Source organism: Lethenteron reissneri, chromosome 23 (genome assembly GCF_015708825.2).
Source record: "Lethenteron reissneri isolate LAM-NWPU_2019-01 chromosome 23, ASM1570882v1, whole genome shotgun sequence".
Classification (NCBI taxonomy): Eukaryota; Metazoa; Chordata; class Hyperoartia; order Petromyzontiformes; family Petromyzontidae; genus Lethenteron; species Lethenteron reissneri.
In genome coordinates, this window is record NC_083801.1 from 12,099,677 (window position 1) to 12,127,059 (window position 27,383).

A 27,383-nucleotide genomic window follows, 5' to 3' on the forward strand; every position below is an offset into this window, starting at 1 on the left:
TGGCTTCACCTAATGGCTCATAATCTTCCTCCTGTAATTAATGGTAATCTGTTAGCGGCTATCTGAAATTCCAGTTCAAAGATCTGTTTAATTAGGCCGGGTAATAAACGCCCCAGACAGTAGCAGAATAAGGCCGTGGTTTTGATTAATGATGCATGGTGTATGCTTCTTTTTGCAGCAAATCGCTGCACGTGCGAAATAAAGTGGGATCCAAATGCGTTTTAATGAGCGATTAATAAAATTTTATTTCCGGCCTGTGTTTAAAAGCCAGCGCGAAAAAAAATTCTTATTGTGGGATGCTTGTAATCTTTAACGCTGCAATGTGGAACTTCCTTCTGCTTCGATGTGTGCTTATATTGTGTATACGCACTTTCCTTTGTTTCAGTGTGTAAAGTCCATTGCTCACATCCTTATACAGCTAAAACAGTGGTGGCTGCACTTGTGTTTTCCACGCTTTCAAATTATTTTGCAATACTATGTAAATTTGTCTGCATAGGCAATTATAAAACTGTTCGTTAATGTGTCATGCATATAAATGCGCCCGTTCTTAATTCAAGATAAATGAATTGCAATTCCTTGAATGGATCTTGCATTTTCTGTAGTGAGATAGTAGTAGTCTGTTCATCGTTTATTCTTTTCTGCACTGAAATGTTTGTAATTCATATTCATCTATACAGGGCAACTAGACTAATGTGTTTTGCTACGTATTGTGGCTATATTGAAATTAAGTTATGATTAAATAGCATCACCACACATTCAATCGCAAAATGAGAGTATTTCCGAAAAAACTTCATGAAGTTAGTCGTTATGTTCATATTGTTTCTCAAGTGTTCATATGATTGTGTAAATATCGAATATTAAAGGTGAACTTACGTCCACCACTCCATTAATTGCCAAGTAACCTGTTCACCGTTATGAAAGTAAAAATGTGTGCATGCACTAATACGTTTATGAAAAGAAGAGACAAAGAAAACCTAAATTATTTGCAAATGGGAAATTTAAACTTGGTTATTATCAGTAGCATGTTATTTTTGACTGGATGAGAGCTAATTGAGCTCAACAGTCTATTTATCAAGGGGCTTGGGTAAAAAAATACAGTACAGCAAATGTACAATCTTTGCTGCCCCATAATATAGTCTTGTGTATATACACAGTACCTATGACCAAATCACTGAGAATGCACCTGACCTCATCAGATCTCGGACGCTAAACAGGGTTGAGTCTGGATAGTGCTTGGATCGGTTGACCACCATGCATGCCAGGTTGACATAGGCCACCGTGTGGGAGTTTGCTTCGTAATGGGCAGTAGAGGGCAGTGCAGCTGTATTGTATGTGCATGCTCTCTTCATGTCTAAGCTTTCCTGCCTTAATCCTCACTGACCAGCGTGGCGAAGTATGGTTACATAATCCTCGTGTCCCTTGCATCACGGCGAGGCCCTCATCCAGCAGTGATTGACTCTCGATGTACACGGCGTTGCTTTATGTTTGGCAACCTTGGTTCGTATTTACATTTCAACAAAGCTGATGGCAGCAACGTGATGAAAGGTCCCCAGTCACAGGACTCAACAGTAAACCCTCTCGAAGCCGGGCTGATTTGGTGAGGTAGCCTTTTTGACGATAGGGGAAGGTGAATCTACAGAAATTGTGCTGGTTACAAATTTGTAGCTTTACATTTTTCTTATCCGCCTTTAGCTGCAAGTAATAATTACGAAGTGTTAATAAATGTACATGTAATTAACACAAAATTACGTATTTTCCAGATTATAACACGCATTTTCCAACCCCCCCCCCCCTCCACCCCCCGTATTGTGAAGCAACATTTGGGGGTGCGTCTTTCAATCCTCTAGATGTGTGTGAGAACAGATTTGTATAACTCTATTGATACCGGGCACAAGTTTGGGGTGCATCTTTAACCCTTTCCGATTCCGAGACGTCTGCAAGTTGCAGGGGGGGTCCTGTTCGCCTCTGAATCTCGGAATGCACAAGCGGTTAGCGTACATTTTATCTAGAGAGGCTGTTATTAAACACATGGTACTCACCGCAGAGAACTGTCGCGACACGACCGCGCTCTATGAAAGCTGGGGCCAAACTGCATGGCCTTGTGGGAGCCTTGGTACCGGTAAAGTTATTTGGTTTTTTCTTCCCCTTTCGTTTTGACGATGTATGCGTACGTCATCGGTACTGAATCGAAATTAGAATGTTGGAGTAAACGTACCTCATCGAAACGGGAAAGGGTTAATTATCCTTCACATCTTGAAATAACATTGAATGCCATACATTTAATTTAGACTAAGTAACTTATCTTGGATGTTTTGTAATTAAAACAAGACTTAAAACAATACTTGACTTGAATCAGGGTCATGTACACATCACCACGAAGCTGAGAGGTGGCCAGCACAGGGGAGGGGTTTTGTGGCTGGCTTGAAAACGTCAAGTCCTGATACAGGCCGTTAATGTACGGTATTTATAACATTCCAAAAAGTACATTTATTTATTTTCAATATAAAAAAAGTAGTAAATTAACTTCACAAAGTAATCGGTTAAACATACTGCCATGAAACATTGTTTTGTAGTAATTGACTTACAAAACAAATGTACAGCACAACATTTAATCAAAACCATTTTAACAGTATTTTATAAATTAGAGTACAAGCTAAATAGAGAGATTAAGATGGGTTGCCACCAGCAGAGTTCCCATTAGTCTACCACGTGGTCTGCTGGTGGGTGACCTTACACTCTCTCATTTTGACATAAATGTTATAAATTATACACGTTTAAAATTAATTAAACTTTTTCAAACACAACATCCTTCAGCACACTGCTTAATTGGTGCATGAGCAGTGCTCCAGAAAAACTTCTCGTTGAGACTAGTTTTGCTTTAAAAAAAATCCAGGGAGCTTTTTCTGGCATGACCCTAAATCTCGGCCTTACTGTGGTCTGGCTTCGAGGGGTTTCACCGGAATGTAAAAGCAAGTCTTGCGTAGAAAACATTTGTATTGTGGGAATAAACGTTTGGCTACATGTGTGTGCGCATTAATGCAGTGGGGGATGCTTGCATAGTCATGGGACTGGCAACGGAAAAGCACTCTCGCAGTACGTAGTGAGCACTCGCATTTAAGGTGACAGAATTTGCGTGTACAGTATTTATAAACGCAACAGGCACCCCCATAGCGAACATGATCCATGCAATAGGGATGCGTTTATTGTAATTTGTGATTTGGATATCGAGATAAAGGAATTATTTGCATTCGTAAGAAAAAAAACTCATTCATCAATAACCATGTCGTGAAGTGGGAAAATTTCTATGGTTGTTTTTTCATTCAGTAGCCTGCCACATTTTAGGCCATAGTCTTCATAGCTACGAAGAAGGGCTATGAAAAAGGGTCCATTGCCTGAAACGTCATGAGTTATGTATTCTTGTCCATGGCAGTTATTTATGAATGCGAGTTTTTTTTGTTTAATTGTGCTTGTGCAGTAATGCCCATGCAGTATCAAATTTGTAGTTTTTTTGCATTAACTTTGCAGAATTTTTGTTCTGTACTGAAACAAATAATATCGTTTGCCTTGCATATTCTATCTTCAGTTATATGCATGAAGTTGCATTATAAATCCAAATTGTTTCGTTGCTGTATTAGCAAAAAGCGCCCTGTGTCAGTTGAGCAATACTGCTGCTGAATGGAGCCAGAAGGTGGCACAAATCTGCTGGATGATTTTTTTTTTACCCAGCCAAGAAGTCCATCAAATCACACCTCCTTGTCTGGCGAGACAATGCCTGTGGCCATGCATATCTGCTTCCAGTGGTAATGCAGCCAAATGGGGTGCCACGGTGGCGAGATGTTAACGATCTCGCCTGGTTTTGCAGGCGGTCGTGGGTTCGATCCTGACGCCTGTATATTTGTATAGTTTGCAAGTGCTGCTCGTGGCCGTGTGGATTTTTCTCTAGGGTCCTCCGGTTTTCCCCTCCACATTTAGAAACATGCGTTTAGATTATTTGGCTGCAATACATTTCCACATGATAAGCCCCTTTGAGCTATCATTTGTGGCCAGGTCGCTTCTGAAAAAGAGCTATATAACTCAGTGATAAAATTTTAATGCAGACAATTTGGCTTTTCTCAATTACTGAAATGCCTATGAGCATTTGCAAAAGAAACCTATATGTTTTGTAGAAGTGTTTGAACTTAAAAAAATACCTCTGTACCTTGAAAAGCATATATCGAATACCAGTGTGACACCTTTCATTTGGAGCTAAACCAGGTAGTGCCACTTTTAGAAAGAAAAAAAAGTGCTATTACTGGAAAGTGCAAGGCCAAATTAAGTACAGTGGTCGATTTATGTCGCTTTAAAAAACCCCGACATGCAAGCACATGACAAAGACCCTTTAAACGCTGCGACAGAAAGCAGTTGGTGCTCTTTGTTTCTGGGACTCCCCTCTGAAACGCCATATTTGCTGGATCAAGGGGCAACGCTAAACGGCCCACGTTTAAAGGTTTTCGGTCTCTCTGATGTCTGTGCGTACTTTGTAATGCCAAATGAAAAAAAGAAAAGGGGAGGGCAGAGGAGGAGACATTTATAGTCTTGTCTGTAAAGGTCTCTTCGACTCTCCCAGGCAGCTTAACTGTGAGTGACAGATTTTTTGTACCTGCACATCACTGCAGCCGAGCGTTTGATATGCTTATGACATTGATGTTTCTGACCTACAAAGCACGCCAGCGAAAATCAATGTCCAGATGAAGAATTGTGTGTTCTCTGCCATGCTAACGCACTGCAAACTTTCCTCCTTAAACTTCGGGGCTTGCCCAGTGTTAAGTGCTCTTACCGGATTCATACAGCAAATTGGTGGCCTCCTTGGCTGACGGCAAAAACAGTGTTTAAACATTATTTAAGAGAATGCGTTTTTGCAGCCTATTATAAAAAGGGCAAAGCGGCTACCTGGCCCTATTATTAACTCCTTTATCCACTGAACTTGGCTGCTAAATTATTTAGCGGCACCGAAGCAACCACTACCTGCTGGGAGGCTTTCCTGAGCCAAACGGGATTTTGTTACTTGAACCATTCCTCCTTTCTTCCATCGCATTTTCTCCGAGGATCTTTGCAAGGACACCAATTTGCTTTTTTTTCCTTTCTAAATTGTTCAGTTTTCTGTGTCGGTCCTCAACAGGATGCAGGAGGTGCAGATTGCTGGGAGCAGTGGAAGACCGACTTGAAGTGCAACTTCACCGTGTTTATGTCTCAAAGCCAGGTTTGACATGAGCTCAGCGACATGCAGGAAAAAAGGTTGCGCATGATACGATTACGAAACATTCAGGATTTATTTTTACTCAAATGTGACCTTGCTGAGTCCTGGGACCTGGGACCTGCTAATCACCAGTGAAGTATAGTTCAACCTAAAACTGTAATTTTGCAATATCATTATACGCTGCAACAACAGGAACACTTGGCGAATAAACTTTGGTGTTGAAAAATATGCCTCCAGCTTGATTTGTGGTCGCTCTGAAGTTTTGAAAACACTGTAAATGTTTGTTTAAATATTAAAATAATTGAGACGAATTAGGACTTGTACGCAGACTTGCTTGGAAGGACTGTGTAGTAGCTGCTGTGAATCTGATATTAAATACCATCCCAAACCCCACTGCTTTGTCATTGAGAGTAGTGGACGTGTGGTGGAACATTCATTATTGTGTCGAGCATTATCTCAAACAAATAGCATTGGGTGATCCAGTCGTGTTCAGAAGTACGGTACAAAAAAAAACGAATTAGAATAACCAGCATCATCGGGCAATTCGCCATTCTGCATCATTCTGGCGAATTGCCCGATGCTGGATGCAATTACCAGCGAAACGTCGTACTCAAATTGTAAATGTTGTGGTTTCACGCTTCAACACACCGGTGGGCTAAAGCAGTGAACTATTTGTCTTTTGTCAACGTGACACTTTTTTACTGATTGGCCGTGTCGGGTGGTGGTGGGTTACGACACATTTATAAATAATGCGATCTAAACCCAAAAACGTTGATTATGAATAATATTGGTCGCGAAAGCCTACGTGTTAAACAGATTAAGAACAAATAAATAAGAAATATGAATTCATTGTAGATCCACCGGGCAGCAGTGTCTTCTCCATCTATGTTAAGCCCACTCTTGAAGCCAAGTGAAAAAAAGACAAATTTAATTTCTAAAAAGGTCAAAACAAGCAGTGTTATGGTTTCCATAGATGTATGAAGTCCAAAAAAATAAAAGAGCTATTTTTTTAAAAGGAACATTTATGAAAAGTTTCACATACAAATCATTACAGTGTGGGTATGAAGCATGTTACAAAGTTAATAAAAATTTAAAAATTGATAACGTATAAAAATGAAGCAAAAAAATAGGCTTTTTAAAGGGACACATTAAAAATTGCCAAGGACTTGTGATTTACAACCTTCAAAAGTATTCTCAATCAATCACACTACAAAAAGGCAGATATATGTATTACGTACATGCAGAAAATGAACCTCATTTCATCATGCATAAATAATATATGCTAAGACTTTTTCTCCCCCCATGGGCGGAATTGCTCCATCAATCCTGGGCTCCCTGATTAAGGCAGACTTTACTACTAACTCTGTTAAAACCTGATTTAGCGTTTGTGTGCACCACTCCTTCATTTAGCGGCCCCCGCTGGCCGGCACAAGTTGCAGCCATGTTTCATATGTAACGGAGCGTGCAGTGTCCCTTATTGCACAGTTTAGGCTGCACAAAATGGGAAGCAATTTGTATGATTGGCCACCGGAAGCTGTGCTCTACCTAAACAGGATTTTCATTGTATGTAACCAGTGAAAGGCGCACCGTGATCGTTCCGGATATATTTCACAGCGTCTTGACGCGAAAGGAGACTGCTTACAACGAGTGCACACCGGCCATGGGCAACAACCTGCCCCCGGACCTAATTTAACAATCAATTGCGAGAATAGGTAAGTAAGGCATGCATTCTGTGCATTGCAATTGATCCAAACTCAATCTGGTCCTGTCCCCAGAGCGCAATTGGACCATTCACAATGCCTGAAATGTGCTGTTCACCTGCCCGGTTTTAACAATTCAACATTAATTAGGGAACCTGCCTATTACCCGTGTACAGCATTCTTCCGAGGCGCTCCTTTGGGAAAGCACTGGTGGCGTTTTCCACCTTTTAACAGTTTGTATTGAAAAAAAAAATGATAGCGCGAAATATTTTTGGCAATAAAACAGTTTATTTCAAAAGTTTCTGCGGCCAGTAAAAACGTTTGTCCTCAAAGAATGTAGTGCTTTGCAAGAAAGTATGTATAAAAGAGATAAATTGCATAGAATTGTTTGTCGTACCTGTGTTTTGTAACAATTACACGAGGTCTACATTACAAAAGTCATCGTTTACAAAAGGTACTTTGATATATTTGCAGTTTGTCATCAAGAAGTAAAAAAAAATCAAGCCTCGGACACCACAAGCAACTCGTCTCCTAGAATCGCACAGACTGCAGTCGTCGCTACGCAGGATGCGCTGGCCTCCGCAGCCGGCCCCCCCTCTTTACGCGCCACGCCGACTGTCCCCCCTGCTGTCCGCCGCCTTCACCACCTTTCCCCTCTTCACCCCCCCGTCACGAAGGCGGCTACGATGAGGGCAGCTTGGCACGCGTCGAGAGGACCTCGGATCGCGCTGACGACATGTTGTAGGAGAACTGGCGTGGGTTGTTGACAGCCTCCAGCAAGTCGCCATCTGAGAAAACGCATAGGAGGAGAGGAGAGGGGTGGGGGGCACGCACAGATTAAACGATAATCAAATCAAGGCACGGCATACGTAGAAATACTACTCTGACTTGTGATGCGTGCTGTTAGCATTTTGTAGATGGCCTATACAGAAGATATTTTTCAGATATGCAGGTGATCACTTGGTGCTTGTTTTTTGCCACACTGCAGACGAGTTCCCAGTGGTGACGTTCGCCGCAGTGAATCACAGTCCGCTTGCATCCATTGTTCACATCGAGCTTTGTTCTCAATTGGATCCAGCGATGGGAGGGGAGGGGGTCGTGCTGGCGGCATGCATATGCAGCGTCACAAATGTCTGTGTTAAGTGGCAAGGCTGGTGCTGTGTAAACTAGTTAATGAGAGTTGCCTGCAGCTCTATCGTGGCAAGGTGGTGAACAAATGTTTGCCCCAAACCATCAACTATGGGAGTTGCCATTGCCCAACAGGACATATGATCTGACACTCATGGAAGCATTTAGTGGCTTCCAGCTGTACGTGCAGTGAATTGTCTGCACTTGCACACAACGGCGCTACAGGGACACGTGTGTGCACTGTATCAAAACGGCCAATCACATTAAGGTTTCTGACAATGCTACTGAATTTTTAAAGCATTGAAAAGTGTTTCGCAAAGAATGGCTGAGCTTATTTTGCTCCTGTGTGGTTAATAAGGACAAAAAAAAACGAGACGAAATGTTTATATATTCATCTGGAAAATGTTTGGAGATTTTCAAAAATGTTACATGATGTAAGCAGCATCATATAACATAGCAAAAATATCACGTGAACTCGGCAAGCAGCAGTGGGAAAAAGTGCTGAAATGTGTGGCAACAATTTAGTGTTTGCTTCATTTATATTCCCTCCCTGAAGTTTTAAAATTGTTATTTGAAAAAAAACACAAATCTAGCAGCTTAAAGTATAATTATGACAATTCCATTTGAAACCTGGTCTTCCAAGTTATACCATTTCTTTGGACATTTAAATAAGAAAACAATATCCCTTTTGATCATGCAAAGTATCCAGATTAACCTTACCCCCTTCTTGTGAAATTAATCATTCCTGTGAATTAGTACATAAGAATGATACACGGATTCAAATCCTCAAATAAATTACATAATAGAAAGATCAATGGGAAATATGTTTTTGTAAATCAAAAGAACATTAAATGAAAATACTGCAAAGGGAATTGTGTGAATGCAATGGGGTGGTGTTGAGTGACAGCGAGTAAGCGTCTTAATCGTGGGTATGCTGTGTGATGTGCAGTTACGAGGTAGACACATCGCAATGTGTGTGTGGAGCCACGACTGTTGCCTGATTAAGCAGTGGGCCACATACACGCGGAACAGAAGAAAAAAACACCCTCCCCCTGCATATTCAGAGTTCGTTGCTGGCCTGCTTAATTTGAATGGGCCGACATTTAGATGACAGTCTGGTACGGATAAAATATGTTCTGTGTGGGGCCCGTGGTGCTGCAGTGCACAAACCTGACACAGCCTCGCTGGCAGTTTCCTCCCGAGGTGAAAATCATTCAGGCTATTAAGCATGGGCCCCCTAACTGCCTGACAGTTCCTGAGTAATTAGCCAATTAACGATCAGATGTTGCCATCTGCAAATGACAGTAAGGCCCTGCAACTGTTGGGGAGGGTGTGAGTGGGGGGAGGGTGTGAGTGGGGGGTGGGAGGAGGGCGAGTGGGGTCTGGGAAGGTGGGGGCAATCCATGCTGGAATGCAGGCCACAATACGCTTGGCTGGACATGTGGGGCTTCTGGCTCTCATTTTATGATTCATTCAAAGCTGCTCCTCCTCCGCTACATACATTACATCCTTCCCTTCGAGCTCTGGAAGTGCTGCTTGTTCAGCAGTGAACACTAGTTTTTGGGGGGAGCTACGGGGTTCTGGGTTTATCAGTTCTGTCACCGAGGGGGCTGACAGTAGCTTAGCTGGTGGCAGAGATGTACTGTTGTAAATGCCATCTGCCCAGTACCATTAAGTTAATATATACATTTACAGATGCGACTTGGCATTTTGACCTGGCAGATGATTTGACAGGCCTGCAATTGTAGCCCTTGTAAAATTGCATTTGCTACTTAACTATTTTGGTAACCCCCACATTAATTCATGAACCAGCATTATTACCCATATCTGTCACATGAAAACAAAACATGAAGTGTTGAGTTTAACTAAGAATACGGATTAATTACCCAGGGAACCAATTTTTTTCCCAATGAAAACAAAATCCTGTGAATATTTAATCTCAACCAATTAATTACTCATTAGCAAAGAGCTCCAGTTTAACCAGTTCTCGTTTCGTTGCCACTTTGGTTATGGCTGCGTCAAAGGTGCCCGCCTCCTAATTATATCACCACCGCTCCCCCACGATGCGTCTACCAATGTTTCACATTTTCACGGAGAAAAGCCATCGCGTCGTTCCTGGGCTGCATCGCCGCTGTGCGAGCGCGCAGCGGCCGCACGGTGGCGTGAGCTCAGATGAGTGCCACTATGATGGAGTGTTAGCACTCTGCCCTTGGCTACAACCTCCCCTGACATGTAATAGAGCCCGGGTGAAATAAGCAGCTTCCTCCCACCCAACGCTGCGCCCATAAAAACCTATACAGAAACAAACTGTTTACAAGCGTGCTTAGCGTGGACCCGCGAGGCCTGGCTGCCTGGGCATTCATCATAGTCAGCCATCCGCCTTCTTGCCCTCATTCTGTGCGAGCGCAAGTGCCTTGTAAAAATGCTTTATGTGTTTCCGTTTTAAAGACAAGACATGCATGTTCATGGACTATGACTGCAGCAAAGCACTTGACAGCACTGTTATGGACTTAGTACTCATGCTGAAATACACTCGGCAGCGTGGCTAGACACACACATATTAAATAGCCATGTACGTCTCCATAAAAAGGTATTCCGGCCTGACGGGAGGGCATTTATTGCTGTACATAATGTCAAGACAGTGCCTGGGAAGGATGCAAATTATCTTTCCAACTGTTTACGTAGGCAGTTTTTATTCGGCGAGGAACAAGTTTGGGCATTCGGAAAGTTGCTGTTTTTGTCTACGTGCATTGGGGAAGCCAAAATGAACAGCTGTTTCCAAATAAACCCTTAAGAATTTAAAGTGAGGCCTGGCCCCACTCGTTTGACGCAAAGAGTTTTACATTTTTCTTATAAAAGGAGAAAACCCGCAGCACGAGTAGTCCAAGTCCACAGAGTGTGACTCCCAGTGACATTCCGTTCACCTTGTACACGCACACGCAGCATGCAAGAGTCTGACGAAGGCAGAAACCACATTGCGGCCCATAAAACAAACGCCGCAGCTTCATATAATGCCCGGTGCAGTGTCATGTATTGGAAGGTCACAGTCACGTCATGTATTCTGGATTAGGTCATTGGACAAAAGACAATTCCTAAACAAGATGACCATGTACATTCATTCACAAAAAAAATACCTAAAATACCAACAACACTGGTTCACTGTATGGGAATTTTCTACAAACCGTATTTCCTTGCAGAGCCAATGCTGACGTGGTCATGTGCAAGACTTACAGGAATCTGGAGACGTACATCATGTTAAAGCCTATTTGTTCATTGGAGAATAAATCTGTTGTAGAAAAGTAAAACATAATTTTCTAAACGTTTCGAATGCTCAATGCTCTACTTACGATTGTTGAATTGCCCAAAACACCTCTTTTTCACACGCCTCGTTGATAGACAAATGACAAAGTGGTTATAATAATTGTAAAAAAAAAACCCAGTCTGCATTCATTATAAATTGGGTCTCTAGGGGACATGGACAAAATTTGCTGGGGGGTGCTGCTGCTGCTCCAGGCAAGAGCAGAGGGGTGTGCGCGTGTTTGTATGTATGTGTGCACGTGCTTGTGTGTGTGCGCGTGCTGTATGTGTGCGCGTGCTTGTATGTGTGCGCGTCTGCTGTGTGTGTCTGCTTGGGGGAGCAGTAGTGTAGCAGGTAGCACACGCTGCACTACGAACCCGGCAACCCGAGTTCAATTCCCGCTCACGGCCAACACCAGTTACGATTATTTGAACCGGTCCTGGGCCTCCCCAAGGTCGACTCGGCCTCAAATGAGTACCTGGTGCGGTGTGTAAACATCGCCACTTGGGAGACAAAGGCGACCGGGAGTGGTGCTGGCACCCATCCCCTCGTGTGCCTTGCCGGCCTTCATAGGTGCTTGCTAAGAGCGCTTGCCCCAACAGCCTGTGCAAGGCTATACAGGGGACCTTTGTCTTTGTGTGTGCTGGTGCCTTGTGTGTGCAGTGCGCTATTCGCTTCCACAGCTGTGGCCAGGGAGACTCACGCCGGAGCCTGACTGAAGGAGAAAGGTGCAGCGCAGGGGGCAGCAAATTCTATTTCGCAGCGATGACATCGTGAATAATTTAGAACGCCACACTCCAGCGAAGATATAGACAAATATAAATTCACACCTGCTGCGACACCCTTCAAGCTACGGGAACCTCTCAATTTTAATACCCAGCAAACTCCATCAATGACCCACCGTCACCTGTAATCTGAAGGACTTCCACTTCATTCGCAGCAAGTTTGTCTTTACGCCGAGCGAAGCCTATCCAGCCTGCGTGCCGCTGTGCCTCCCTCGCACACCGAGTAATATCACATTGTTTTTGCAGCATAACAAAGCCTAATATTTGGGGGATTGGGAATACAGTGAAGCGAGAGCACAATCAATAAAACATAGCCTCTAATCCGCATTCAGTATCCAAATCCTCCCCGCTCCGTCTGGAGAGAGCAGTATTCCCTTGAATATGCATCGCCCTGCCAATACGCATTTGTGCCACAATGTGTTTTTGTGCTCTTGCGAGTGTGCTGCCAGAGCAATAGGCATGAATGCATATTTGTGCAGCGCCGTAAGATTTCACAAGCACGGTGTCTCTCTAAAGGCTGCTTGCTCAAAAAAAACCTGGCGCATGACAGTTTTTATTTTCTTCTGTAAATATTTTTTGATTTTGCAGGACTCCTTAATTACTCAATGGATGTTATTTAATAAGGAGCGTTAAATGGCTGAAGGCTTAAACAGTCATCGCTAATTATATAATTACCAAACTATTGTGTTTGCATTAACGTGCTCATTTCTCAACTGCACGATTACAGGCAGAACTATCAAAGATGATTCATTGGGGAAAAGAACCCGTTTTAAAGCATTGATCGTCGGTCTGTGGTGGAAATTGCCTTCCTGATAGTTTCGTTTGGTGCTTTGTATGGGAGCTCCTCGGAGGAAAATATTGGTCTGCCTCTCATATGATGCATTCTATGAACATTGTGGTGCGTGCTTGTCAAATACGAACAAAAAATATAACCCCGACAGAAAAATATACACGTTTAGTGACGAGTGCACGGCATGTAACGTAAGGCTATACATTTGATATGAAGAAAATGGTAGTTTGCATTAAACCCGTCCTGTGTGCTTCCTTCCTGTGTCCTTCAAACTTTGAAATTCAACGCACCAAACTTCATCACAGCCCTGAAAACAAAGTTGGCCTCTCTTCTGTGTTCTGTAGCCACTCGCAGCAAGCCTCTGGCACGAGTGGTCAATGTAGAAATGTGGTGCGCCCGGTGCACCATCTCGAGGGAATGTGGCGCATCCATCCCCTTACCCACGGCACGCAGGGAAGAGTGGCTGGCGAGGCTCGCCTTGGGGGAGACCCTGGGCACACGCTGTCCACATGGCCCCTGAGGCTCGCCTGCGAGGAACAGCCATCACGTGTCATGTCGTGCTCTCAGCCAGGAGGAAGGGATACGCGGGGGCACGGAGGGCACGAGCAAAGGAAAAGCAAAGCAAAGATTGGAAAGCATCTGCTGAGGGATAACATCTCAGAAATGCAGCGACATGGTTCTGAAGGCTTTCCTTAATAACTTCTGGAATCAAGGGGTCAGAATGGCAGATACAACACGACCATCACCGAATACCATTTTTTAAGTAAATGTAATTTTGTTGCGTATTTTTTGTGAACAAAATAAGTCGCTCCTTATGGTTATGCGTGTGACGTGTATATATTTAAAGTCTATCTTCCTTGTATTAATACAGATCACTCGGAAGAGAGCCATTGGTTTTCAGTTTTAAAATGTTGTGCTTGGGGTGATTTTAAATGTTTTCGTGTCAATAATCCAGCATGTGGACATTGTATATCAACATTTTACTCGGTGGACCAACCCCTCTAAAGGCTTCAATGCTCGTCGATATAATTTTCAAAGCAAATAGAGGGTCTGACATGAACACTCGAACCAATTAAATTGTGACTGTGAATGCAGACATGCTACATCTGTGGACCATCCGTGTATCAAGACAAAAATGCAGTTTTATATACGACCACATTGAATATTAACATTACCGTTGGTATGAGTTTGACATCAACACTTTATACAAATCCCCAAAATTATTTTTCTTTTGTCTCTACCCATGTGTCCATAAGAGGTCCTGAGCCAGTGACAGGAAATTTCATATTCCTGTGGTCACAGTCCCCTCACAAGAACACGAGTAAAAATATATATATATACATATATACAAACAAAACTAAGATGTGGTGGGAAGCAATGGCAGTGGGGTCCAAGGGTAAGAAAACAGTAAAAGAGGGCGCATAAAGATGAGACGCTAATAAAGTAAACAGAAAAAAAGCCCCAGTCACGAGCCAGTAGCAGGTGATAGACCCAGCTGATGGGCTTCTTGACAATCTGAACAAGGATGTGACAAGGCATCAAGTGGCACTTGGAAGGCCGCCAAGCTTATGGGAGAGTCGAGCGGTGGATTTTTCACGCAGGCCGCTAATCTATGTGTCCACAGCCTTCAACGAAAGTGACAGGAGGAAACGCACCCATGACCCCTCTGCTACCCTGTCTCGGACGGCTGCCTCTCTGCTCACTTTGCGGCCCAGTGGCTGCAAACTTCCGAGCAAAGCAGCGATGCTCTGGAGCATGGAAGTTACGTATTTTTTTGAGGGAATGTGGTTTTGACATTCTCCCGATTCTCTACTAAATGAGTTATTAAATTTCTATGAGGGCAAAATGTTTAAGCCTTAACGTGTCAGCTGTTCTGAGGGCATAATGACTCCCTTTTCAATTTGAATCAACGAAATGATATTTAACAAATGTTTTACAAGTTACACGTGTGGTCACTGATGTCAAAAATGTGCTACACAGTACAGAGTCGCAATGAGATTGCTGCATTAGGCATGCACGCTAACTATGTTATACCTCGTATTTAGCAGATGCTCATCTGTAGTCCTATTGCCTTATTTATTAGCACTATTCTTTCAATACTAATGCTTACCTCACTACTGTGCACCCTCCACACTAGCTGGGGCTGCGCTGCGCTACATCGGTTGCCTGTGGCTTGCCTCTTACCGTAGACGCGCCGTATCAGGGCTAGCTGTGCTGCTGCCCTCGCCCGTGCATCCCACCGAGGGGCCACTTTGCTGCAGCGTCCTCTGGCCGACCGGTGCGGCCTGTGCTCCCTGATTGCATGGAATCTTTTCCAGGCGAGCTGGATGGTGAGAGCGGCCATCTCTCTTCTCCAGCGCTCATCAGGATCAGAGCAAAGCGGTGCATGGGGAGCCATCTCGGAGCCGTCCGATTGAGCACCTTCGGGAATCCCTGAGTGACTGTTGCCCACTGCTGATGGCCCGTCTGCTATCCTGCTGCCGCCAAGCTTCATCTTTTCCTCATTGATCTTTGATGCGCGTTTTACAGGAGATCTGCTTGCCAGTGCTCTCTGTTGGGCATTGCTCAGCTGCTCGGAAGATTTGTCCTTTATCGTCTTGGCTTTGTTGACTCTGGACAGTGTTGTGTTTGTCGCTTGTTTAGACACGCACAGTTGACGTGCTTTGTACCTGAGGGTAATGAAAGGAAACTGACATGAGTGGCATATGAAATACACAGGCAGTCCTTTGTAATATAGAATGTAATTACATACCTACATTTCTCGATGGGTATGTGCGTATTGAATTGAAAAAAAACACGTTAGGATAACATTGTAGAACGAAAAGATAATAGGAATTACTTCAAAACTGAGAGTGGTCGTTGTTTTATTTTATCTTAATAATCCAAAAACTACCAAGTTTCAGTGAAATTATTTCTGGGGTATTTGCCATAAGAGCTGTAATGAGTAACTATGCAGTAAAAAGAGCACGCTATTTAAGAGATTATTTCCACTTAACTGACAACTGCCTTTTGCTGCTCGCTAATAAACAAGAGCCCCGCAACTTCACATAGAGCTAAAAAAAATACAAAGAATCAATAATGCAAAAAACAAGAGACACGCTGTAGCCACCATGGGACAAAGGAACGCCTGAGTGAGCGCTGGTGCCACAGCAGCGTCTTGGTACATGGGGACACGGGTAGTGCAAGCCATGGTGCAAAGGAACTTGGCACGCATGATACAGCTGCTGTGCTACGCAATGGTGGGCGTGGGGGGGCTGGGAGTGTTTGGAGTGGTAGAAGAGGGGATCGTCGGAAGGGGAGGGGGGCGGCAAGGAGACACGACGCATCCATCGTGTGATCAAGACAAATGCAGCGTGACGTGTTCAGTTCCGGGACACTTCCCTTGTTTGGCTTTTACCATCTCCCAAGGCGTACCGATTTGGAATGGTGTAGTGCTCACGTGCCAAGCTGGCGAGTGCTCTGCGGCTATGAGGGGCTCCGAAATAACGACATTTAAGCAGTTACATATATGTGAGCAAAAATGCCTCGGTGCCAAATATATTAGAAAACTATGGTAATGTTGCAAACACTGATCAAAATTCATGGGGAGTGGTCACTACAACAGGTGAGAGAATGCACAAAAGCACAAGATTGCAAAGTAGCCGAATGCCATTATTTGCATAGAGATTATGCAACATTGTGGAATCTTGTCAATGATATGCAGTTGAACATTGTTAAAATTCCATGAAGACTTGAGCCAGAACACCCATCTGCCAAACTGTCATTATTGCTTGAAACCAATGACAAGATGGCACAATCTGGATTGCTATCCAAGTAATTTCTACTCTTTTATTTTATTTGACCAGGTAAGGCCCACTGAGCTATATAGCTCTTTTTCAGAAGCGATCTGGCCAAAAATGATAGCTCAACGAAGTGGCTTATCATGTGGAAATTTATAGCAGCCAAATAATTTAAATGCATGGTTCTAAATGTGGAGGGAAAAACAGAACGACCCGGATAAAAATCCACACGACCACAGGGAGAACATGCAAACTCCAAATACACAGGTGACGGGGTCAGGATTGAACCCACGACCTCCTGTATACCAGGCGAGGTAGTTAATATCTCGCCACTGTGGCACCCCATTCAAGGAGGCACCCACCACAGAACCCTATGCAGGCACAGGAGGCGTTTATTTTCACCTGTGCCACGTCCTCTGGATGAGGATGGCCGCCTGCTGCTTCCTCCGGAAGAGATCCTTGCGCCTCCTCTCCCGTTGTACGATCTGCAGTCGCACCTCAAGTGCCAGCTCCATAATGTTCGAGCCGTGTGGAATGGGCAGCGCGTGACCTTTGCCTCCAGCCTCCCACCTGCCGCCACCCCCTCCTCTTGGATACTCTCTTTCACTTCTCTTGCAAATTTGTGGCGAGGATTTTGCTGATTCTGAAAGTGTAATGGACACAAATGAAACCGGGAGTTTTAAAATGATTTTACATGCTATAGATATCAAAGCAGAGCATCTATTAAATAATTTGGACAAATGAAAATACTAAAATGTGGTTAGTAATGTAAACTAGTCAGATTATACGATGTTCTTACCTGTTTTTGTGACGTGAGGTATTTCTTCGTCGTTCTCTGGCCTAATTTGCATACCATGTGCCGAACATGTTCGATTCTGCGCCGAAGCTCCGAGTACAGCATCTTCGTTTATTCTTGACAAGTTGTTATGTGTGCTTTTTGATTTCCCCGACTTCTCTGGATGCCGATACTTACATTCACTGCATGTGCCTCTGTGTGAATGCTTGGCATCCCTTCTGTCACTGCTCAAAACCGGTGAGGTCCGTCCACACAAACCCGGCGAGTGCTTGTGGCAGCAGTACCCACTGCCATCTGCACACATTTTGCCCTCCTTTCTAGACTTTGAATGGTGCTTTTTCTCTTTCTTTGCGTCCTCGCTGCTGTTTTGCTGCTGTGATCCACCCGACTGTTTCTCTGGTCTAACCTGGTTACCAATTGCAACGTCGCCAGCTTTGATTTTTCTCCCAGCCGAGCTGCGTTTCTCAATGCTACTACCATTGCTGTTGCCGCCGCCACCGCCCCCGCTCCCGCTTCCAGGCGGCGGCGGTTCTTTGCTGCCGCTCCTGGGACTCGGACTGGTGGTGTCGGGCTGAGGCAGCTGCTGGATGCTTTTTGCTTTGGTGGTCGCTCCGCGGCCCGCGATAGATGCCCGCAGTTCACCCTCAGAGGCTGAATGATGCAGAGTGGCAGCATCAGCTCTCTCTGGTGCCTCACCACCAGCGCTATTGGATGGGGCCTTCTCTGGAGCACCAGACCTGGTGGGACCACGGGTGCCCGTGGCAGACAGTGCTTGCTTCGCTCTCTCCTGCTCACGAGCGTGTCGTCCTTTGAGAGAAAACGACAACAGCACTCGTGTAGGCTGCTTGAATAGTTTGGCCAATTAAACAGTGCCACCATTTCCAGTTTGCCAAAAATACTTTTTAGATCATAAGCCAAAATACACATTTTATGTTATTAAGCTTCGGAAAATGTTTCCTTCCCAATGACATGTTCAAGCACGAGCAAATGCACAATTTACAGCGACATAACAGAGCCCGCCTCGCAAGAAGGAATGCTCATCTCTTTCAAAGCTTCCTTTTAAAACCCCAAATTGTACAAATAATAATAAAACCGCGGTCGATCGGTCATCAAACGAACGCATTTTGTGCTTCCACTGCTGACCCAATTATTTGACAACACAGAGGCGCTTCAGCTTATCGTACCACATTCTCCTCCTTCAAGCGTGGTCTCTGCACAAGGCTCCTTCCTGTGGACCCCCTGCTGCACGAGCCTCTCTTGATTTTGGGCCTCGGCACCACTTTCTCCAATCTTCAATAGCTGCTGCGCTGCCTCTTTTCTCCTGTTCACCTCCTCTCTCTTCCTGCTAGGGTTAGAAAGGACGCTTTCTGTTATTTAAAAAAGAGGTGGGACCACGATGAACAAAGGATACCCAATAATCGTCCCAGAATTCTCAAGATAGCTTGTAAAGGCAAACCTCGTCTATTCTCACATCAAATATTCAGAAATTTAACTTTTCACATTTTTTTTTACTGTACAGCAATATGTTTTATATGTATTTAAAAAGCATGGTGTTACATGTCACCTTTTATATGTCAAAAAAGTTTGGTAATAAAACCCCACCACACATTGTACGTTTCACATCGTGTCCTTTGCTAAACTTTTGTCAGTTACAGCTCACACGTGTCCATGTGAAAGCCTTCACATATTCACAAAAAGGTTAATCTTCCTACTATCAAGCCCCTCCCTGCTCCCGGTATTACTGCGAATAGGTGAGGCTTGCATATATTTTTTTTCGAATAAATCCCCACTGACCTTTAGCTCTGGTATATATTTAATGGTATCTTTGAAAACTTTAATAATTAATTTTGGTAAAACTCGGTAGCACAGTATAGCTATTGTGTAAATAACAACAGAAGTTTTCTTATTTGCACAGTGAATCCATTCAGCTAATGAGCTGTGTATCCACGCCAACGTCTGGAATATTACATTTTTAAAACATATGCCACGGCAGACAAGACATGGGAAAATTTAATTGACGGCTATCATATAAATATAAGAGAGAGCCAGGGGAGTTGCAAATGAAGTGTCACATTTTCTAGAAAATCTAAAAGCCCGCTACCGAACAGTAAAGACACCAGGTGTGGCTTTTATATCTGTGTAGAATTCAACACAAAAACAAAGATGTGGTATTTTTCATCCGATGCCTCTGTGCGCTCGTCACATTCAATCTGTATGCCGTAGTCAGAAAAGCACAAGCCTTTGGAGACTTTTTAAGCTGATTAATATTGCTTTGTTTCTGTGGGGCCTCTCTTAAGCATGTGTGCAGTAATTTACCAAACTGCAAACACATATTAGGCTTTATTATAGAGATTAAACAAGCTAATTAAAAGCTATTTCTGCAGCTGTTACATATATTCAAATTGAAGCCTTGGCAGCTTAGAGGGGTTTTGCGTGTTTTCATTAATTAAAAAGCAACACCTGACACAGATCTGTGTAACCCCAGTGGTTTGTAAATTCAGCTGCAGCATCGCTTCTCCGCCCCTGAGTCTTAGCAAAAGTTTGAAATCACTGGATATGTGGAAAACTATATTTATAATTGAACTTTCAAAACTCTCTTTAAATGCATCATGATCAAACATATGCAATATTGATGAAGAACAGGATGTATTTAAACTGGGTGTAGGTTGATGCTGAGTGCAATATCGTCTCGCAAGCTTAGTGGTGTTCATTCAGACGCTGTCTTTCCGACAGACCTGTTCTTCACCTGAGGACGGCTGCTTGCGTTGTGGCCGAAACGTCGTGAGAATTGTATTTTATTATGTTGAATTTTTATTATTTTATTATTTCTCTTCTACGTGACTTTGCCGAAAGAACCATGAAGAAGCTTAGTGACCTCAAGATTTTAACTGTTATCGATCTCCCAAATAACAATGGACAAATGTACGCTTCATATATATGTATATATGAAATAACAATACGAGCATGAGTACTATTTCGGCATCATTTAATATTTTTAGGACCTGGTAAAAAAAAACTGTCTCTATAATTTTCCCTGTGATGGCAATGGGAGACTTGGGGCTGTTTTGGTAAAATAAATATAACTACCGTGCACGTTTACCAACAATGCGAATCTGCCTCTGTGATTGTACGCGGTAATCGCGAAAACAAAAAATACACAGGTAATGCAAAACAGTTATTTCACGCTAACACAAACTATACGACGTAACTTCCAATTTTAAGGATAACTACTGGTTCAGATGAGGATAATTTAGCAGCCCTTTATGTAAACACACTACGAAATCATATCTTGACAGTATTATCCACTCTGCCATAATGGATTTAATGTGCTTAAACAACATGCACACAGAGCACAATTCAGCCACAAACTGACATGCCCCACGGAACATTAGACAGCCTCACCGTTATCGAAGAGGGCATCTGTCCTGTCCTATTACTACTCAGTGGCTGAAGAATGAACAGAGGTGTGGACGTGTCATTACTCTCAATTGTTTTGTCAAGATAACACAAGGGAAGCGCAGCTGCCACCGCTTACTCAGTCGCTGATAAACATTCCCACTCCATGACTTGCATTAGAGCTCAGCCTGCGAGTACAGCAACGTGTACAGCGCTCCGATGCGATAACTCAAGACACCATCTGTAATTTACGTCAGATGCCGTCATTGCCTGCTAGGATTTACATTGCATCATTGTCATATGATGCATCAAGGGCGCTGATAATTATCGAGCCGCTTTTTCAGCCTCCACTTGCTGCCTTTCACCTGCTCTCTGTTGTGGATCGGCAGTATGAGGCAATGTGCTGTCCGATGCTGTACCAAGTCGCGTGAAGAGACATTTATAAAAATGTCTAAGACATACAAGAGTTGTCTTTTTTGATTGTCATAATACTGTGCGCAGCATTGCAAATGTACTCTTTGTATACTTGAACCTCATGGCGAGACCCAGGAGTCCCGAATAAACGGAAGTCAACATCGTAATTAATTTATTTTTGGCGACTCCGTCCCACCGCGCACATAAACGCCGCGACCCACCAGAAATCAATCCTCTCGTTCTTCACCAAGCACCCGTCGTTGCCAAAATTGCCGTAGTCATAAACACAGCTTTTAAACTTTGATTAGCGCATCGTGTAGAGCCCGTCGAGAGGAAGTGATCGCCGTGTTGTTCGCCTTCAACAGACATAAAATGACGTCGCAACGCAGTTTATGCGAGAGCCGGGGGCCTATGGGACCCCGGGGTCCCGCCATAAGGTTCGCATGTCAATGCAAACACAAAATCAATCAGGCTGTGACCCACGTCAAACCTTGTGATTCTAATATTATTCTAATATATTATTTTGACCAGTTATACTATGTTGTGTTCTGAAAGACTGTATCCTGAAAGATATAATTAAGGCATCATAACTTATAATTTATCAACCCAGAATTTACAAACCCACACTGACCAGCGTGGTGAAGTGTGTTCAAACAATCCCATGACAGATATTGCATGAGGAGGTCTTCACCAAGCAGGGAATTGACAAAGGGCTGTACATTATTGTTATCACGAAATCTCAATACAATGCCATATGTTGACATCACCTATTCCTGTGTAGTAGCAGTTAATCTTATGCCTACACTGACCCACACAAACTGTTTCATACACAGGTATCGGACATTAAGAGGACAGTAAATATATGCACTGTGCAGTCACGACCCGAGCTTTATGCATTGCTGGGCATCATCCTATCTTTTTTGTGTCAATAGTTTACGTGATGTATAAAGGTACACGTGTAAATTATATGATATTATAGTTTGTATATACAACAAAAAAAGAGTATTGGGCTGTTTTTAGCAAGAGCTTTGACTTTAAATGTCTGACCTACACAAATCTCCTGGAGTGCATTCGTTTGACGTACACGGCTACACGCACATTGGACCCACCTTGGATTTCTTAAGTCACCTATTGTGACCGCGCCAACTCTCACTGGGGTGGAGCATGTCACTGTTCCCAGCTACACATGCTACTGGATGTATATCCATCAGCATGGCGTAACAACCAGACACTGGTATTAGGTAAAGGCTATGGGTGTGAACAAATAATGGCTTGCATTAACAGGATGCATGTTGCATTAAATCATGCATGTGTGCTATGTGCCTGTTTTGGGCTTGGGTCATTACCTATTTAAGTCAAACCTTCACCCTTTTCCCTATTCCCACACCCCACATTTACCCTCTAAGCTTAAAAGACTCATTTCTGGCCACGATGGATCGTGAAGATTTCAGCATGTACTGATGGCAGTACAGCAAATGTGGTCTTGAATTGTAGATGTGGATTTTGAATGTCACCCCCAATCATAGGTGGGATTTCTTTAGGGCCCACCATTTCCTCCCTAAGGCAAACACTCTAAGAAATATATATTTAGACACAGAGAGGCTATCCTGGATAAATACAAGACTATTACTATACCTTGACTGAGTGGTGCTATGGAAGAGCATTTGGTTTACAATTGGAGTCAATAAACGAGTAACACTTTGAGTAACGTCAACAGCGGCTGTCATATGTAGAGACTGGGCCCCCCATAGGATTTCAGAACTTCTACCACTGTCTTAGAAGTGCCAAAAGAGAAGCACACCACCTCACACGCGTTTCAGCAAGGCGATTATTTGACCGACTGTTATTATCGGACTGCAGTCTTTGCGTTCTCTTTGGTTGACGCACCCCACCCCTGGGCAGTACCTGGCTGCATGCTTGCGCAGCTGCTCGTGTTTCATGAGCAACTTTTTCCGGTCCAAATAGGAGCGGCGCACACGGTGCCCGCGGTACACGGCCTGGATCTTGGTCGCAGCAATGTCCTGGATAGCGGCGATGGAGAGGGCCCCATGCTCAAGCATGTATTGGATCACCTCCTGGTGCCCTCCGAGCAGGGCGTAGTCGAGGGGGGTGTACCTGGGGTCAATGTGAATGGGGAGAAGGTGGTGGGATCAAGCTCTGACACTGTTGCTAAACAGCTAGAACGATATGATGAGCATACACAACAAGATGGACCGTGGGATAAAATAACATTGCAAATGCCTCTCTGATGTGTTTCCAGGCTTCTTTAGGAACTGAACTAAAGCTCCTTGCACGTAACGCGAATTGTCAGACTTCATGCTGAACAACGTGTGGTACAACCCGACAACACTTTGGAGAGCTGTTCAGGACAATCGTAAGAGTACAACATTTAAATGACTGGATTTAAAATGCACAAAACAGTATCTAGAAACAAAAATCTAGTTTTTATGTCATATTTTGTTTATTTTCTAAATACAGCAGAAAGTTTCTCCAGGCAATATTATAGGCCCTTGGAAAATAATGTGGAATCAATGATCTGGTTATTTAGTCATTTAGCTGTGTCCGAGATTGTGACCAAATGACAGAACACGTGGTGAAAACCAGAGGCTGTTGTTCAATGTCAGACAATCAATCAATCTCCCTCGGTGATTAATCTCTGTGCCGCTTATGAAATGGTTCTCGGACACAAATCCGTGCACACATTGTAACCACTCACATTACATGCATGCCTCGGCAAACACATCCAAATAAGTGCTCTACAAATGTACCACTTTCACTGTGCAGAAAAACAAGTCTAAATGTTTTTTACAGCCTCATCTAATCTAGGAGGACATTCAAAATTACACTGATTAGTGCACTGCATTACAGGTTATTAACATATCCATGCAAATACTGTATACAAACAAGAACCTGCACATTATTGTTACCACAACACTACAAGATTAATATTTTCAGCACTAGTACGTGTGCGCAGAGATGCAGGACAGCACAGAGGAACTTGATGTATTGCATAAACATACTGTTAAGTAACACACATTTTTGGAACATTGCATAAGCACGGCAGTTCCATTATTTTACGAGTATCTACAAATTAAAGTTTTCAAGCATATTTGTCACGCACATTAATTTTAGATGGAAGCCATATAATAGTCTTCTATGTATAAATCGGCGAGCCGTATTTTTGGTACTTTTAGCCTTTCTGTCTTGTCATTCACTTAAATTATACATCAAGGTACACGGTAGGATTTAAGTCTGGCGTCAAACTAGCCCAGGCAGTAAGTCGTTCATCGCGCTGCGCAATTAAACCGCAATCCCTTTCCCATCAAGAGTTTTACATCACTATCGATACTTGTTTTTTTCTCCTTCGAAACAAACTCCCCACTCATTATTTCTCGGGGATACAAATGGATTACAGACCAAAACAGCTCGGCAAGATTAATTACTCATCCCCGAGCGCTCAGATTGGGGCTGTGCACAAGACATACGACCCTGGCAGGGACCAGCGCTTAATCTCCGAGACAAATATTTCAGGGAGGAAATTAATGTGCTGACAACAAACACTCTGCAGTTGCAAAAGGAAAAAATGGAAGCTCTAATCATTTGCCTCTTTGCCTTTTCTTCTCAGGCCCTATTAGTCAACCTCAAAGCCTGCAGGATGCGAGAGTGATGCTTAACCTTGTTACAATGACCCAACAGATCGTGGAGCTTTCTGAGGGCACAGATCATCGCTGTGGTCGTACTCAACAATGGGAATTATACAATTAGCAGCGTTCTTATTAAAGGATACTGCATTTGAACAGGTAAGCCACTATTTAAAATATTCACGTAACTGAGTGTATAATGGGCGAGTTTCATTCTCTGCCACATGCAGATGTAATTTCCTATGACGTGTGCTCAAGTATATAGATATATGGCAATCTTTCTTTCTTGATTTAAAAACTATTCTGGAATATGCACGCTGTTGGACATTTATAAGTATTCAATTATTTCCATGAAATAATGGAGAAAACAATGATTAATAAAAACGAAGCTTCAGACAAATGATTTGACTCATGTTCATGTTGATACTCTGTGTGCGATTCATGATGATGCACATTACAGCTTAAGCTGGTGCTTATAAGCAGGCTTATTTGTAACTCTCACACCCATGGAAGCAGTTCACTGGTTCTGAAATACTACGGCAAAGTAATTTTAAACGGATAATACAGACGGCAAAAAGAATACATACACTGTACTGTAATCTGTATTGCAATAATGTAAAAATATATTTTTTTGACAGTATACATATATATTACTCATAAGCACCTGCATTCTTTGGCAGTCTTTTTTCCCCAGTTCAGAAGTTTGACCGGACTGTCACATTCAATCAGAAATGACGAATAACGCTCATCGCCATTTGCACCCTCTTTATATACACTAACAGCTCATTTCAGCGGCCCTTCAGCCACAGTAAACACAACAAAGTAAAGAAGAAAGAGCATGATTTATTCGTCATTCATTATTTATCCAGCAGTCTCTTTCTCTCTCGCTCCAATCTCGTGGCCCTTTGTGAGCTTCAGCTCGAGTAAAGCCGGGGTGCAAAAGCCTCTGTGAATAAGCAATGACAGTGAGTGCGAGCAGCATAGGATGTGAGAATCCTGGGCACTTGCCTTCTACCCCTCCAAAATGTCTAATTAGCATTTGTTTAAAATGAAAACGTCTGCTGCCCTGATCAAAGTTCCAGTAGGTTACCACTGCGCATCCGCATTTGTCTAGGCGTTAAAACTTTTAGTCCATATGGCATTCTGAAGCCACGTTCAAATACAGTGGTTAAGCGTCCCACTGCATTTTGTAATTTTAAACTACATTCGTAAAATTAATGAATGAACCAATTCACTAATGCACACTGCGGCAATTGCCATGAAATAAACTCTAATTGCTTCGTTATAAACCACTATTACCAACATGAACAGAAATCAATGGATACACGGTCTTCGCTCGACGGAATATCACGCGCATAAATGTCGTAAAAAAAAATAATCCACACAGAAATAGACGTATTTGTCTGACTAAAGGAGAGCCAAGTCACTTATGAGCACATCACATGTTGAACAACGTTGTTAAGGGAAGCGGGTGATTCCGCAGATTTTTGCTGGCCCTACTTATGTTGGCAATGGATGGCTTTCGCTGTCGTGGATGGGTGCAAGGGGCGGGTACCTCTCCTCGTTGGTCTCCATGTGGTTAGAGAAGGCTCCGTACTCTAACAGGAGCTTGACTGCGTTCAGGTAACCATTGTTGCAGCACCAGTGCAGCGCTGTCATGCCCTGGAGATACACGAGTTCAAGAGTTACACGTGGCTGCATGATGCACGTTAATGACTGTCGATTACTGCACATGCACGCATCAACACAAGTAGTGTATACCTGTAATAATACACAGAAAGTCGAATGCATGTCATATTCATGGTATTTGAATGAAAACACTACTGAATTGTTCTATAAGGTCTGAATTGCAGTGGTATTTTATTAAAAGACCAATTTTATAATATATTATATGCATTTTATAACAATACAAATATGATCACGAGCAACCTACAATGTGTCTTTCACTTTGCAGCGTGAGCCTGGATTGTGCTCAATCAATGGAAAACGGGAAATTTAAGTTGACCAATAATCAATAGCGCCGCTTAATTAGACCAAGTACAATTAATTAAATTAATCGTGTCTTAAATTGTATACAAGTACAATTGTCAAGCACCCGATGGAATGATCTCTTTGTCATGCTAACCTATCTGCTGATGGGAGCAGTCGGAATTTCAACGCAACATTTTCACTCGCCTGGAGGAAAATTAGTTCTGTGTATTTTTTAAACAGTGGATGCCACCTTTTATAGTATTAATATATCATTATGAGCAAACATCTATCGGCTATATATTTTTATGGTTTATAATATTTTGATGAAAATAAACATTGTTTAATCCCTGATGCAGTTTTGTTGCTTGTTGATAACGATATCCAATGGAAGATTAATCAAAATCCCACAGCACTTGAACTCTTGCAACAGCTCACATATAACATTCAAC

The 27,383-nt window shown here is 43.1% G+C and overlaps 2 protein-coding genes across 2 annotated transcripts in view; one reads left to right on the top strand and one right to left on the bottom strand.

Moving 5' to 3' along the window:
* Positions 1 to 6,309, top strand: part of TEX10 (testis expressed 10) — a 45,542-nt gene extending 39,233 nt beyond the window's left edge. The window contains exon 16 of the mRNA XM_061557211.1: positions 5,159 to 6,309. Coding sequence (XP_061413195.1) covers positions 5,159 to 5,245 — 87 coding nt within the window. The 3' untranslated portion in view covers positions 5,246 to 6,309. The remainder of the gene's footprint in view (positions 1 to 5,158) is intronic.
* Positions 6,310 to 7,562: 1,253 nt separating this feature from the next.
* The window catches only part of INVS (inversin), a 64,637-nt gene continuing 44,816 nt past the window's right edge, over positions 7,563 to 27,383 (bottom strand). Inside the window, 8 exon segments of the mRNA XM_061557210.1 lie at positions 7,563 to 7,724; positions 13,378 to 13,464; positions 15,122 to 15,606; positions 17,119 to 17,359; positions 17,516 to 18,319; positions 18,697 to 18,854; positions 23,228 to 23,437; positions 26,519 to 26,625. Of these exon segments, the coding sequence (XP_061413194.1) occupies positions 7,618 to 7,724; positions 13,378 to 13,464; positions 15,122 to 15,606; positions 17,119 to 17,359; positions 17,516 to 18,319; positions 18,697 to 18,854; positions 23,228 to 23,437; positions 26,519 to 26,625 (2,199 nt within the window). The 3' untranslated portion in view covers positions 7,563 to 7,617.